The sequence below is a fragment of the Oncorhynchus keta genome, chromosome 3 (assembly GCF_023373465.1).
Source record: "Oncorhynchus keta strain PuntledgeMale-10-30-2019 chromosome 3, Oket_V2, whole genome shotgun sequence".
Classification (NCBI taxonomy): Eukaryota; Metazoa; Chordata; class Actinopteri; order Salmoniformes; family Salmonidae; genus Oncorhynchus; species Oncorhynchus keta.
The window spans coordinates 16,681,689-16,697,406 of NC_068423.1; the positions used below are offsets into that span (position 1 = coordinate 16,681,689).

The following is a 15,718-nucleotide window of genomic DNA, read 5'->3' on the forward strand; positions in this document are numbered from 1 at the left end:
TCTCGCCAACTGCTCAGTGTGAGGGACAGGCCATCTCCAGGTTTAGGCAGAGTTTTGTGGACGACTTTCCCTCAGATCTCTATGGGCCCTTGTCAAACTATATAGGGATTTTTAAAAATGTTTAAATTGAACTTTTATTTAACTAGGGAAGTCAGTTGAGAAGAAATTCTTATTTACAATGACAGTCTAGGAACAGTGGGTTAACTGCCTTGTTCAGGGGAAGAACAACATATTTTCACCTTGTCAGCTCGGGGATTCGATCAAGCAACCTTTCAGTTACTGGCCCAACGCTCTAACCACTAGGCTACCTGCCACCGCGAATGGGCTGCCATTCTGGATGCAACCTTAGGGGTAATGATGTCGCCGTAATCATTCATACCGATAGGATTCACATTAAGACCACAGTGTGTAGTTCAGAAGACCAAACAGTGGTGAATGAGATAGATATTTACTAAATATTTAGATGTATTCACTCTCCATGGGGTCGGTAGAAAGCGGATTCTTCCGGTTTTCAGGGATACAGTATTTTCAACCTTACTTCCGTTTCTCCTAAAAAACGGATGTCGGGATACCGCCCAGGCGTTTTTTTAAAAGCCTGCTACGTTAGGTTAAGATGTATTAATAATACAAATACTTCCAATTGACAGTAAACCTCTATCAACCATCTCAGTTGACCATAGATGCCTATAAACAATGCCAATAGATGGCGCTAGAACCCTGCTTTGCCGGGTTCTTTCCTATGGTCTTACCAGGCCTTGAAATGGCAACTGTTGACGCTGTAAATTGGTGACACCTCTAAATGCAATCTAGTTACACACTTGAAAATGTGGGGTTACAAAAGAACATAGCAGACATTGTATTGAATGCAATAAAAATATTTGATCAAATAAGGACATGCAGTTATTTCCTTCAGCAGTACATGGTGTCAATCTACAGCCAACACAAAAATTACACTATTTACATGACTTGAGTCAAATCAAACATGAAGCAAAAAGTCACACCAACTTGAATCCATTGATTTATTTTCAAACTCCACTTAATAAATAATGCACACGATTTAAGAACATCAGGTACACAATTAAAAGGGTCAAAATAGCTTCTTGTTGTTTTTTTTCCTCTATAGAAAGAACGCAGGCACTTTAGCAGCTGTTACAGTAAGAGTTGTGCAACACAGTAAAAACAGGAAGAGCACACAGCTGAGGCCAAAGGTCAAACCCTCCTCCCGTCTTCCACCATATTGGCAACGCAGGTACCCTATGTCTCCCCCACAGACACACAAACAAACCGTCACAGCATTGAGAAAAGTAGTAGAGTACTCATACAGTAGAAAAGAGAAGAGGATGTTGAAGAAACACCCATAAAACAGATCAAGTGTAACGGGCAGACTATCTGCCCAAATTGTATCCACAAAGTGCCAGTTAAAAGGCCCTACCCACAGGCCTATAGATGTACTGTAACTGTGCATATCTGTCCTCCTGAGGGAGAAGTCACTATACAAATGCATGCTCACGTTGACAGGCACATAACATTACAGTTCAGGACTTACATTTGGCAAAACACATAGGTGTGACAGTGTGTGTGTGTGTGTGTGTGTGTATATGACTGATTGAGAGAGAAAGAGAGAGTCTGAACGAACACAACAGGTGTAACTTTCATTAGAACATAAGGACTCAGAGCATTTCTAAAGGATTACTGAAAACATAAATATACACAAGACCCACTCACTCCAAAAAACACCTGAAAGCAAGAATGGCGCATGGAATTGCGACAGGTTATTTTTAAGATTCTGGTTTCATATTTCATCAGGTGCTTCCATAACGGCATGCTTTGGATAAAAACTAAATGGTCTGCTTAAAATCAAATATATTTAACATCTTAAAAGTACATACAAATCTAAACCATTGTGTGTATGAGTGGGGTTGTCTCATTGTCGACAGTTACACATTTTTAGTTTACATAACTGTCAATAAAAATAACATCTAGCGCCTCTTTAAATTAGGCCCAACAACCCTGATAACAGTAAATCACGTGACGTCAGGGAGGAGGAGAAGGTGGAGAAACGTGAGCAGTGAGTTTCTCAGCAGAGTAAGTCAAATCAGTAACCTCTTTAGCCAATGGACAGGGGATGATGTTATTGAATCATACCACACAATGCCAACACCAAGAGAGAAAGAGCAACACCCAACAGAAATATCAACAACGAAAGAGAAAGAGCAACACCCAACAGAAATATCAACAACGAAAGAGAAAGAGCAACACCCAACAGAAATATCAACAACGAAAGAGAAAGAGCAACACCCAACAGAAATATCAACAACGAAAGAGAAAGAGCAACACCCAACAGAAATATCAACAACGAAAGAGAAAGAGCAACACCCAACAGAAATATCAACAACGAAAGAGAAAGAGCAACACCCAACAGAAATATCAACAACGAAAGAGAAAGAGCAACACCCAACAGAAATATCAACAACGAAAGAGAAAGAGCAACACCCAACAGAAATATCAACAACGAAAGAGAAAGAGCAACACCCAACAGAAATATCAACAACAAAAGAGACTGAACTAAAACCAAACACCTGACGAGTTCTCCTTGCCCTGACACATCACGCCATTGGCTGTGTTAAGAGAAGCTCTCGATACAGGGGTAGAGTAGACGATCACCAATCACAACCAGGGACCACTTCCCTGGTCTTCCTGAGGGCCAGGTCGGCTCTGATTGGTTCAGCTCCATTTTTTGGTAACTTCTGATTGGCTTTCCATTTGTCGTTGGTGATAACTGTCCAGTCCGCTTTGTGTCAGTGTGAATCCACCTGCATCCACATCCAATGAGCAGGTTCTGTGCATGGGGAGTGAAGGTCAGGTGGTGGAGGGAATAGGGGAGTGGGGTTATGGGTGAGAGCTTGCGGTGTCCTATGAGGCAGGGGTTAGGGGTCAAAGGTCAGGAGTTAGACTAGAGGCTCACACCTGGCTGACATGAAGGTCTGAGTCCTCGAAGCTGAGGGTGGAGATTTCCGGTTGGTCGCCCTCTACTTCGCTGCGCCGTCTCCATGGCGACAGGTCCTCCCGGTCGGCGTTGGTGTGGTACAGGGACGAGGCGCTCACTTGGACAGGCGGGGGGTCTCCTGGAGGGAGAGGCGGGAGCGGGGTGGTGCCCCCGGGTGGCCTCGCCAGGGCAGCAGGCCCATGAAGTCCTGGCTGTCCCAGGTAAGGGCCCGGGCCCCCCTGGGGCTGGGGGTAGGGTGGCTCTGCCTGGACTGGCGAGCGAGGGGCGGGTGGTCCCCCGTGGTTGCTGCTGCAGTAGAAGCTGGAAGGGATGCTGGTGGTAGAGTGGTCGCTGTGCTCCTGCATAGTGTAGGAGAGGGAGGGGTTGAGGGAACGGACGGAGGAGGGGGACAAAGTCATTCAGATTCAGAAGCACTGGACGCAGGGGACTCAGTCAGGTCAGTCACAGTGCTTTAGTGAGGGCAGTGGCACAGGGTGGCAGGGCAGGGCAGCAGCAGCAGTAGTAGTAGTAGTAATAGTAGTAGTATCTACAGTGGTGCTGGTGCAAAGGGTTACAGTAGTGGAAGCAGGAGTGAAACAAAGGCAGCAGATGTAGTTGGAGGAAGAGGGAGCAGAATAGCAGCAGCAGCAGAAGGGATGGTACAGTAGAGCTCACTTGGGGAATGTTAGTAACTCACTGTCACATTTTAATCTCTGAAAAACACGACAGGGAGAAAAGACACAACAACGAAAACAGACGCCCAAAAGTTAGTGAAAAGATGACCAGTTACAGTGAGCGAAAAAACTGTTTAGGAGTATCTAGTTTTAGCAAGGGCGTGAAAATAGTAGATGATGAGGAAGTGATAGATGGAAAAAGTGACACAGCATGAGAATCCAGGAAAAATGGGCAGAGGGATGACATTTAGAATAGATGGGTAGAGCTCAGAGAACATAAGTATGTGTTGAAGGGGTGGGGTGCATGAGGACATGTTGACATGAAATCACAGTATTACTGGGTCATTAGAGAACATGAGAAGCTTCAAACTACTAGACATCACAGGAGGCTGGTGGCACCTTAAATGGGGAGCACGGGCTATACGGAATGGTATAGTAATGGCTGGAACGGAATCAATGGAATCGAACTCCATGTGGTTTCCATGTGTTTGTTGCCATTCTATTCACTTCATTTCAGCCAATACTATGAGCCGTCCTCCCCTTAGCAGCCAGTGCTAGTAACAAGAGACTCTAAAAGCAATGTGGCAATGTTAAAAAGTCTCAAAGTTGGCAAGTGTAAGATGTTGAAGCCAATGAATGAATGAATGAAGATATAATGGTCAACCTTGAGGATTGTTGTGTGTGTTTCTAGGAGAGGTGGGGGAACATGCATCACCAGACCGAGCTAGCAGCTACCAGACCTAGCTAGCAGCTATTAGACCTAGCTAGCAGCTACCAGATCTAGCTAGCAGCTACCAGACCAAGCTAGCAGCTACCGGTAACTGTACTACAGGCTACTTCACTACAGCTTCCCAAGCTACATTGGAACCCAGTGACGCAAGACGGTTCTATATGGAATAATTTCTTGCACAAGGAGGCCAGATGACTGTATTATCTGTATAAAGGAACAGACACGCAAACTGGAGGTCACAAAATCAGTTATAAATGCATTAAAGTGGGATTTTTCTATTCAACTAGGCAAGTCAGTTAAGAACAAATTCTTATTTACAATGACCGCCTAGGAACAGTGTGTTAACTGCCGTGTTCAGGGGCAGAAGGACAGATTTTTACCCTGTCAACTCGGGGATTCAAAGTAGCAACCTTTCGGTTACTGGCCCAACGCTCTAACCACTAGGCTACCTGCCGGATGAGGATGGAGGAAGAAGAGGCAGAAGGTACTGAAAACCAACAATGACATAGAGGGGTTTTCAAAGAAGCCTGGTCAGGACCAGACCATACTAAGCTCCGGAAGGAGGAGGAGGAGTGAGGTCATGTGGACCAGGCGAGTTAATCTGACCAATCAATGGCAGATTAGATTATGCCTGTCCAGACAGGTTAGGATGGAGAAGGGGGAGGGGCTAATGATCAGCACTCAAGCATGATATGGAAGTTATCTATTAAATGGGCTTGCTTGAGAGTTTCAGAGGGGATTAAGCAATCATCAAAGCTCCATTCCACTACATTAGACTAGGGCTGTGTCCGAAATGGCACCCTATTCCGTATATAGTGCACTTATTTTGGGTCCTGGTCAAAAGCAGTACACTAAATAGGGAAAAGGGTGCCATTTCAGATGCAACCTAGCACTACGTCTGCAAAACAAACAGAAGAAGCTGCTTGACTGACACGGGGGCTCACATACGTGCTGCATTCACCATTGCGGAATGTATACCTCTGTATACAAGGGTTCGACAGCCGACGGGCCTGACGCATCTGCAAGAACACAGTAGTGCACATCTTCATTAGAAGAGAAAGAATGGGAGGAGGAGGGGGAGGACACTCCGGCTGAGAGAGGAAGGGATTAGAGAGAGAACAGGAGAGGGGCTGGGGTGTGTGTGTGTGTGTGTGTGTGTGTGTGTGTGTGTGTGTGTGTGTGTGTGTGTGTGTGTGTGTGTGTGTGTGTGTGTGTGTGTGTGTGTGTGTGTGTGTGAGTTAGGGTACCCGTTGGTTGGGGGTTTGAAGTGTGGATCTAGCTGCATCACCTGGTTGTGAGTAGAGATCGAATACTGCCTTGTGTACTATAATTATGTCAATGCAAAAATAGAACATGGAAACCAACAAAACAATGAGGAAAATCAAGGCGGCACACAGGTACAGAAATCTAACTGTGATGTCCAGTTTGTAAGCTGGGGTGGTGGGTGTGTGAATGGGTTACATCCAAACCGGATTTTAATGTTTGCTCTTCAACAGACAGAAACATCTGGAAACTAGAGACACGGATGTAGACTCAAACATGGATTTCCTCCAAAGACAGTAAAGTATCTCCCCTCCGAGCAGAGATCTCCAATACTGGTCTACAGGAGGTGCAGGCTTTTATTCTGACCCAGCACAAACACACCTGATCCAACTAACCATCAAGCCCTTGGCTACAACTAAAGTGTCGACACTCCATTGGTCATGCAGAACCAGTATGCAGGACCAGTGGCTCAGGCCCAGGCCCAGCCCCAGACTGAATACGTACAGAGGCAGCTGAGCGTCCAGGCCCCCGCTGGGCCACAATGGCTCCTGAGATGGCCTTGATCCAGCTGTGCATCTCCTCTGGACTGTCCGACTAGAAAGGGAGGACGGGGAGGAAGAAGAGGAGACACGTAGGAAACAGAGAGAAAAGGAGGAGGTAACTGGGTGACAATGGCAAGGAACACTGACTGTATCTCTTCGTCAGTTTTGCTGGAATGAAATATATATGTTCATCTATTACCCTGAGAAAGAACATGTCCCACCTGCATGTAGAAGGTCCTTGAACTTGTGACGACTTCAAATAGATTGTCCCTCTGCATTAAGTCACTGGATGGAAAGAGATGACATCACTTTCAATAATATTCCAACATCCCAGTGAATGCAAGAGTGCATTGCCATCAAAGGGCGACGGTAAGCCCACTCTGTTGGTCCATGTCCAACATGTATTCCTATCGGTGAGCACGCTACAGTTGTTAGCCATGTCTGCGTCCCAAATGGCACTCTATTCCTGGTCAAAAGCAGTGTTCTAAATAAGGAATAGGGTGCCATTTGGGAGATATGCCATGTCCGTGCACTTTGGCACTATGCCTGTCAACGTCAATAGCCAACCTGTTCAGCTCAGTGACTAACGTGAAAACGACACTGACCTCTGTTTGCACTCCTGAACTTTGTGAACCTCTTTCAGCGGGATCACACGCAGAGGCTCCCTCTCCTGAGAGAGAGCGAGAGAGAGAGCGAGAGACAGAACATTTATACAAGACGTAATTCACCTGACAACATGACAACATGGCAACAACTAAAAGTAAAGCCTAATGGAGCATGACAACCTAAGTGCTAGTTCCTGATGTTCATTGAATAGAGAGGACACAGAGAAGGTAGAAGGGGAGTATTCATGATCATTGATTGGCATTATGCTATACTAATAGGATCCCTGTCCAGATTGAAGCCTAATAACTGTGTGCAATTCTTTCTCTCATCCTGCTAAACCATAAAGCAGGGTAGAGTTACACAGGGGAAGCCTCCAGGGGCTCTGGCACAACGGCAGCACGCACACACACACACGCACACACACACACACTTAGAAATGTCCTTGTTTTTGAAAGAAAAGCAAATGTTTTGTCCATTATAATAACATCAAATTGATCAGAAATACAGTGTAGACATTGTTAATGTTGTAAACTGGCTCTAACCAGAATAGAAAGAGTTGAGGACTATTTAATGAAGCTGCCAGTTGAGGACTTGTGAGGCATCTGTTTCTCAAACTAGACACTCTAATGTACTTGTCCTCTTGCTCAGTTGTGCACCGGGGACTCCCAATCCTCTTTCTATTCTGGTTAGAGCCAGTTTGTGCTGTTCTGTGAAGGGAGTAGTACACAGCATTGTACGAGATCTTCAGTTTCTTGGCAATTTCTCGCATGGAATAGCCATAATTTCTCAGAACAAGAATAGACTGACGAGTTTCCGAAGAAAGGTCTTTGTTTCTGGCCATTTTGAGCCTGTAATCAAACCCACAAATGCTGATGCTCCAGATACTCGACAAGTCTAAAGAAGTTTTCAGCTGTGCTAAGATAATTGCAGAAGGGTTTTCTAATGATCAATTGGCCTTTTTAAAATGATAAACTTTGATTAGCTAACACAACGTGTCATTGGAGCACAGGAGTGATGGTTGCTGATAATGGGCCTCTGTACGCCTATGTAGATATCCCATTAAAAAATCAGCCGTTTCCAGCAACAATAGTCATTTACAACATTAATAATGTCTACACTGTATTTCTGTTCAATTTGATGCTATTTTAATGGACAAAACATTTGCTTTTCTTTCAAAAACAAGGACATTTCTAAGTGACCCCAAACTTTTGAACGGTTTGGACGCAAAATCCCTAAAGGGAACACCCCTGTCTCCCTATAACACCGCGCACGGACGCACACACACACACTGGCTCAATTACAGCATAATCTCTATAAGAGACATATCTCTGCATGTCTTTGTCCCTGGGTTAGAGGCCCTAATGGTACTTTAGTAGGAGAGGATGGAGAGATGAAGTGGTCTGGAGAGAGAACACACCCAGGCCTAGCCGAGACATCCAATAGTGCTCGCTAGATCTGCACTATCGTCTAGGATTAATGTGTATTCCCGGTAATACACTTGTTTCCCCCGTGGACCGTCTCGCACATAAAACATGCTTCATCAAATCAAATAAAATTTTATTTGTCACATATACATGGTTAGCAGATTAATGCGAGTGTAGCGAAATGCTTGTGCTTCTAGTTTCGACAATGCAGTAATAACCAACGAGTAATCTAACCTAACAATTCGACAACTACTACCTTATACACACAAGTGTAAGGGGATAAAGAATATGTACATAAAGATACATGAATGAGTGATGGTACAGAACGGCATAGGCAAGATGCAGTGGATGGTATCGAGTACAGTATAAACATATGAGATGAGTAATGTAGGGTATGTAAACAAAGTGGCATAGTTTAAAGTGGCAAGTGATACATGTATTACATAAAGATGCAGTAGATGATATAGAGTACAGTATATACATATGAGAAGAGTAATGTAGGGTATGTAAACATTATATTATATTAAGTGGCATTGTTTAAAGTCCTAGTGATACATTTTTACATCAATTTTCATTATTAAAGTGGTTGGAGTTGAGTCAGTATGTTGGCAGCAGCCACTCAATGTTAGTGGTGGCTGTTTAACAGTCTGATGGCCTTGAGATAGAAGCTGTCTCTCGGTCCCTGCTTTGATGCACCTGTACTGACCTCGCCTTCTGGATGATAGCGGGGTGAACAGGCAGTGGCTCGGGTGGTTGTTGTCCTTGATGATCTTTATGGCCTTCCTGTGACATTGGGTGGTGTAGGTGTCCTGGAGGGCAGGTAGTTTGCCCCCGGTGATGCGTTGTGCAAACCTCACTACCCTCTGGAGAGCCTTACGGTTGTGGGCGGAGCAGTTGCTGTACCAGGCGGTGATACAGCCCGACAGGATGCTCTCGATTGTGCATCTGTAGAAGTTTGTGAGTGCTTTTGGTGACAAGCCAAATTCCTTCAGCCTCCTGAGGTTGAAGAGGCGCTGCTGCGCCTTCTCCACATCGCTGTCTGTTGGGTGGACCAATTCAGTTTGTCCGTGATGTGTACACCGAGGAACTTAAAACTTACTACCCTCTCCACTACTGTCCTGTCGATGTGGATAGGGGGGTGCTCCCTCTGCTGTTTCCTGAAGTCCACAATCATGTCCTTTGTTTTGTTGACGTTGAGTGTGAGGCTATTTTCCTGGCACCACACTCCAAGGGCCCTTACCTCCTCCCTGTAGGCCGTCTCGTCGTTGTTGGTAATCAAGCCTACCACTGTAGAATCATCCGCAAACTTGATGATTGAGTTGGATGCGTGCATGGCCACGCAGTCGTGGGTGAACAGGGAAACAAGAAAGGGTTCAGAACTCACCCTTGTGGGGCCCCAGTGTTGAGGATCAGCGGGGTGGAGATGTTGTTACCTACCCTCACCACCTGGGGGCGGCCCATCAGGAAGTCCAGTACCCAGTTGCACAGAGTGGGGTCGAGACCCAGGGTCTCGAGCTTGATCACGAGTTTGGAGGGTACTATGGTGTTAAATGGTTAAATGGTCCTTGACTAGTCTCTCAAAGCACTTCATGATGACGGAAGTGAGTGCTACGGGGCGGTAGTCGTTTAGCTCAGTTACCTTAGATTTCTTGGGAACAGGAACAATGGTGGCCCTCTTGAAGCATGTGGGAACAGCAGACCGTGATAAGCATTGATTGAATATGTCCGTAAACACACCAGCCAGCTGGTGTGTTTACGGCGCATTCTGCGCATTCTCTGAGGACGCGGCTGGGGATGCCGTTTTGGCCTTTTCCTGACACCCAAAATTACTTGTTACCTTTCTAATGCTTGGCACAACAGGAAAATGGTCCAATTCATGCACTTATCAAGAGAACATCCCTGGTCATCCCTATTGGCTCTGATCTGGGGGACTCACTAAAAAAAATGCTTCATTTATAAATGATGCCCGAGTGTTAGAGTGTGCCCTGGCTATCCATAAAAATGTATTTTTTAAAATGGTGCCATCTGGTTTACTTAATTATGAATTATTTAATTAATTATTAATACTTTTACTTTGAACACTTAAGTATATTTTAGCAATTACATTTACTTTTGATATTTAAGTATATTAAAACCAAATACTTTTAGACTTTTACTCAAGTATCTTTACTTTTACTCAAGTATGACAATTGGATACTTTCCCACCACTATGTCTTAATAAAACACCATTTTCCACCACCATTTTCAGATTTTCTGACAATTTTGTCACGTCCTGATCTGTTTCACCTGTTCTTGTGATTGTCTCCACCTCCTCCAGGTGTCGCTTATTTTCCCCGGTGTATTTATCCCTGTGTTTCCTGTCTCTCTGTGCCAGTTCGTCTTGTATGTTCAAGTCAACCAGTGTGTTTATCCCGTGTTCCTACTTTTTCTATTCTCTTTTTGCTAGTCCTGCCGGTTTTGACCCTTGCCTGTTTCTGGACTCTGTACCTGCCTGCCTTGATGTCGAGCCTGTCTGCAACTCTGTACCTCCTGGACTCTGAACTGGTTTTGACCTTTTGCCTGTCCATGACCATTCTCTTGCCTACTCGTTTGGATTATAATAAATATCAAAGACTCAAACCATTTGCCTCCCATGTCTGCATCTGGGTCTCTCACCTTATGCCCTTATACATTTAAAATGCTGCATACCCATGGCTATACGTGGTGTGTAACATTCTAAATTGTCCAAAAATCTGTTAGGGCCAATGGGAGACAAGCTCATTCACTACACAAGCCACTCCTTATCCTAAAAACGTAGGGAGTAAAGGAGGGAGAAAACTTGTCCCTCTTGTCTGAACTCGTTCTCTACCTCTCAGACTATGAGAGAGGAGGTGCAGAATGTGAGTGGGACAAACACATTTATCAACAATCTTGCATTCATCTAGCTACAGTACAGAATAGAAATGCTGAGAATCTGGGCCAGCATGGATGATGAATCAAAACCCAGCTTGTCCATTTGGAAGTCCTATTTATTAGTAGCTGTGCCAAGAGCTTTGGGAGCCTGAAACAATGCACAGACCTGGAGTCGGCTCTTATCTAATCTGTGTGTGTCTGTCCGGAGCTCTAGGGGTCTGTGAAACACAGGTGCAAAACAAAGACGAACTGCTAGCCAACGGGGTCAGGCAGCTCCTTTGAATTGTGTGTTGGCGTGGGTGGCTCAAGGTAATTTTGTGTGGAGTGTGTGTCACCTTGCTCACAGCCGCCCACAGAAGGAGGAGAGGACAGAGACACATTCCCACTAACCAGGTCTGACTTAAAGTAGCTGACTGCGTTCTCCTCCAGTAAGAAGTATCTCCTCTTCCAGTTCTTCATCTGCGGAAGAGAAAGTAAAACATTACAGATGGCTGGCAACATTTCCAGCTCCTCCAAATCCTTTTGACTTGCTAAGAATTCTGCTAATTGATAGCTATCCCGACATTGTATAGGGCCACTGGTTGCTTTAGAATGTCTGGATTACTGTGGTTAATATGTTCCATTAATAGATTAGCTAAGAGAAGTTAGGTCAAAGGCAGGACAACGATGAGGGATATAATTCACCCTATGAAACAGCTGGTCAGATGCCTGCTGCTATCCAACTCCAACACATCATAATCCTATAGGTCGACAAACACACACAGCCAGGAATGCCGCTAGTATAAAAAGCTTGGAGCTGAGGGAGAATCCCTCTGAGCTTGTGGTGTACTCATTAGGAACCACACGGCAGAAACGTTTTCCATTGCGTTCCGTTACGAACGCGACCATGGTCCTAGTGCGGGCTTCTAGTGCTACAGCACCGGGAAGAGTTCTCCCACTGTCTGTACCGTCTCTACTCACCACGGCTCCCTGCTTCACACAGTATCCAGCCTTGATGAGCGCCTGGTCCTGCGCCCCTCGCCCCAGGAAGTAGGGCAGCTGGCTGTGGGCCTTCCGCTGGCCCCCCCGCTCTGCTCCGTTCTGCCCCCCGTCGCCCTGCTCCTGCACCGCAGGACACACACACAGGTAAGTGTACAAACACACACACACACACGCATGGGAGTATATCGGACACACACACACACACACACACACACACACACACACACACACACACACACACACACACACACACACACACACACACACACACACACACACACACACACACACACACACACACACACACACACACGACAGACAAACACAAATACACACACACACAATCCCATACGTGTGTGTGGCAAGCCCCCCACCATATCTTCATCTCCAGTGACTATAAATGTGTGTTTACAGTAAACAATAACAATAGCGAATTCAATGGCTGTTCCATAATCTGAAGTTGAGGCCAGACCACTGCACCGCCACTGCCCACACAGGAAGTGACATCATAGCTTGTGCATCTGGATGTAACTTTTCACTTTCAGCTCGTGTTTTTTAAGAGGCCTTGCTACATACCATATACCAGCACAAGACAGGATATGACTGGTACCGCTCATATGTACCAGAAAACACACCACACAGTGAGCTCCTACTCAGAGAAACATTCAGTTCAATATCTGTCACTATCTAAAAGATCACCTGATCCATGGACATTTCTATTCAGTCAGACCATCTATTGATATAGCTGATTAACATGGTTGAACCCAAGTTACTAAGGGAACAAAAACTGAGTTATGGAATGTTGCTTGTTACTGTCCCAATTTGACAGATTTGACTGAACTGTTCCAAGCCACAGCTGAGCAAATGGCCTTCAAACATATGTCAGATATGTCTATTTACTCGTGTTAAGGGTTGCAGATTTTCAGAAACTCCCCCAGGTTTTCCAGAAATCCCAGGTGAGGGAATCCAGGATATCCTGCTTATTCCTTCTTGATTCCAGGAATATCCCATCCGGGACATCTGGAAAATCTGAGAATGTTGGTAAAGTTTCCTGAATGTTTGCAACCTTACTGATGTTTGGTTAGGGCCTGGTTAGTGCTGGGCCAGACTGGTGCATCTTCCTTACCTGTGTGGCAGTGATGATGGGTACTCCACCTATGATCTCTGTCTTATAGGAGATCTGCTTTGTGGCACCCAGCCCCTCCTGGGTCATCTCTGCACTGGGCTGGCCATCCCCCGACTTTGGCACCTGGAACATGTCAAATAAACATCAACTCCCAGAGTGCATCGGGCCAACATGCCCCAAAACCTTGTTAGATGTGTCCCTCAGCGGTCTCTGTCGTGACATGATGATGCACTCCCTGCCTGCTCGTTAGTCTATTTTCCATCAACTCTAGCCTGGGGGCTCAAGAGAGAAACTGCTACACTGAGTGGTGACTGGGGTAATCGATTGGTGTGTGTGTGTGTGTGTGTGTGTGTGTGTGTGTGTGTGTGTGTGTGTGTGTGTGTGTGTGTGTGTGTGTGTGTGTGTGTGTGTGTGTGTGTGTGTGTGTGTGTGCTCTCAGGCCAGGTATCACACTCCAGTGCACACACACACACAGTCAAACATTGACAGCCGTCTGTAGAAGTGTGTGGTACAATATGTGTGAGTGTGTGTGCGTCTGTGTGCGTGACCTTGTTGAGTGGACTGTGAGACTGTGTTGCAGTGTCAGCGGCAGGACTAAACTCAGTAAAGAGAACATGAGTCAACAGAGTTTGATGAAACTTCAATACAGTGTGTATATTGTGAGGTTATTACATTACTTATTATTATGTTACTTTATACTTAACGCCCAGTCCGTGTTCCATACATGGATGTGGTTTAATTAACCAATAAGGCACGGGGGGTGTGGTATATGGCCAATATACCAAGGCTAAGGGCTGTTCTTAGGCACGACGCAACTCCCAAGGTACCTTATTGCTATTATAAACTGGTTACCAAAATAATTAGAGCAATAAAAAAAATGTTTTGTCATACCCGTGGTATACGGTCTGATAAACCTTGGCTGTCAGCCAATCAGCATTCAGGCCTCAAACCACCCAGTTTATAAGAGGAATTAGAGAGGAGCATCCTCTCCAGTGAATCCCAGTGAAAGCCCTGTCCTGTCTTGTTCTGTCCTGTTCTCCCCCGTTCTGTTCTGCCCTGTTCTGCCCTGTTCTGCCCTGTTCTGTTCTGTTCTGCCCTGTTCTGCCCTGTTCTGTTCTGCCCTGTTCTGTTCTGTCCCATTACTTCCTTTTCTGTAGCAACAGTCTGTGACTCAGAGCACTCGCCTTCCCCTTTGTCCTGTGTGCTCTGGTGTGTGTGTGTGTGTGTGTGTGTGTGTGCGTGCCTGTGTGCTTGCGTGCCTGTGTGTGTGTTTGCGTTTACATTCGTGCAAGGCGAGTGTGTGTGTATGTACGTGCCTGCCTGTGTGTGTGTCTGTGTGTGTGTGTCTGTATCTGTGAGGGCCAGTCAGATGGGCCCTCAGTGACACAGTAAGAGAAAAGATCCCCCACCCAGAGGGGTTTGGATGCCCTGTAGGAAACAAATAGGGGTTCCTGGGCCCAACAGATGAGTGCTTCATAATGTCTTTCTCTCCACTGTTGACTTGACAGTAGACACACGTGAGGTATGTCGGCCTTGTCATCCTCCTCCATCCCACTCACTCACGCCTGCTGAACTGGGATAACACATCCTAATTCTGAATCACAGGTCCTTTCCTAGCCGGCGTTGAGATGGAAACGGTCTTGTACTACGGGAGACTTATGACAAGAGACAGGGCAGGGGACTCACTGTGATCTTGGTGGCGTTGTTGAGCACGTTGACCCACTCTACCAGATCCTGCTGATCATTGGCCTGGAGGTAGAACTTCCTCATACCAGCATTGATGACTGGGGAGAGAGAGAGAGAGAGGGGGAGAGAGAGAGAGAGAGAGAGAGAGAGAGAGGGGGAGAGAGAGAGAGAGAGAGAGAGAGAGAGAGGGGAGGGGCAGAGAGAGGGAGGGGGAGAGAGGGGCAGAGATGAGGGGCAGAGATGTAACTAAATGTGAGAAAAGTCAAGGTGTGTGTCCCAAAATGTGTTCGGGCCGCCATATGGATGGCCAAATTGTGCTCCGTACTGCATTGCCGTGCGCCTCCCAAATCAATAGCTCCGCATTGACATGACTGGTTGACGGAAGGTGGGGCGGGAGGTCCTGTATAAACACAGCTTCACTTCCCTGACAACTTCCTTCACAACACGTCTGCCCTGCCTTCTGCAGATGCACTATCACTGTAAACGCTGCATGGCCAATGCAGATGTCGGATTGATCATGCAGCGCCTTTAAGCGCCACAGCAGCAGTTTTGTCAGTTAGGCCCATTAGCAGAGTTTAATTATGCACCTCTGTATTTCAGTAACATATTTCTGCTAAGTAGTCTGACACATGCTGTTTAGAGTGCTCGGCTGAGTCCCATGTTCAGAATCCAGAGAGAGACATTTCCATTTTCCCTATCAGGAATAGGGTGGCATTTGGAACACAACCTTTGTCCGGCAGTATTATGTTTCCCCTCCCTAACAGAGACATAATACCAGTGGACCGTCTTCCACCGTCCTATTCAAGGA

At 46.0% G+C, this 15,718-nt stretch overlaps 1 protein-coding gene across 3 annotated transcripts in view; it reads right to left on the reverse strand.

The window, feature by feature from the left end:
* Positions 1–1,005: 1,005 nt before the first annotated feature.
* Positions 1,006–15,718, reverse strand: part of LOC118367947 (pleckstrin homology domain-containing family A member 1-like) — a 44,623-nt gene continuing 29,910 nt past the window's right edge. Inside the window, exons 5-13 of one of the 3 annotated variants that reach the window (XM_052491309.1) lie at positions 14,911–15,008; positions 13,225–13,347; positions 12,078–12,218; positions 11,508–11,576; positions 6,801–6,865; positions 6,417–6,480; positions 6,158–6,247; positions 5,339–5,409; positions 1,006–3,345 (exon numbers count right to left, since the gene is read on the reverse strand). In XM_052491309.1, the coding sequence (XP_052347269.1) occupies positions 3,102–3,345; positions 5,339–5,409; positions 6,158–6,247; positions 6,417–6,480; positions 6,801–6,865; positions 11,508–11,576; positions 12,078–12,218; positions 13,225–13,347; positions 14,911–15,008 (965 nt within the window). In that variant the 3' untranslated portion in view covers positions 1,006–3,101. The remainder of the gene's footprint in view (positions 3,346–5,338; positions 5,410–6,157; positions 6,248–6,416; positions 6,481–6,800; positions 6,866–11,507; positions 11,577–12,077; positions 12,219–13,224; positions 13,348–14,910; positions 15,009–15,718) is intronic. The other 2 variants (XM_052491311.1, XM_052491308.1) reach the window with 2 other exon arrangements.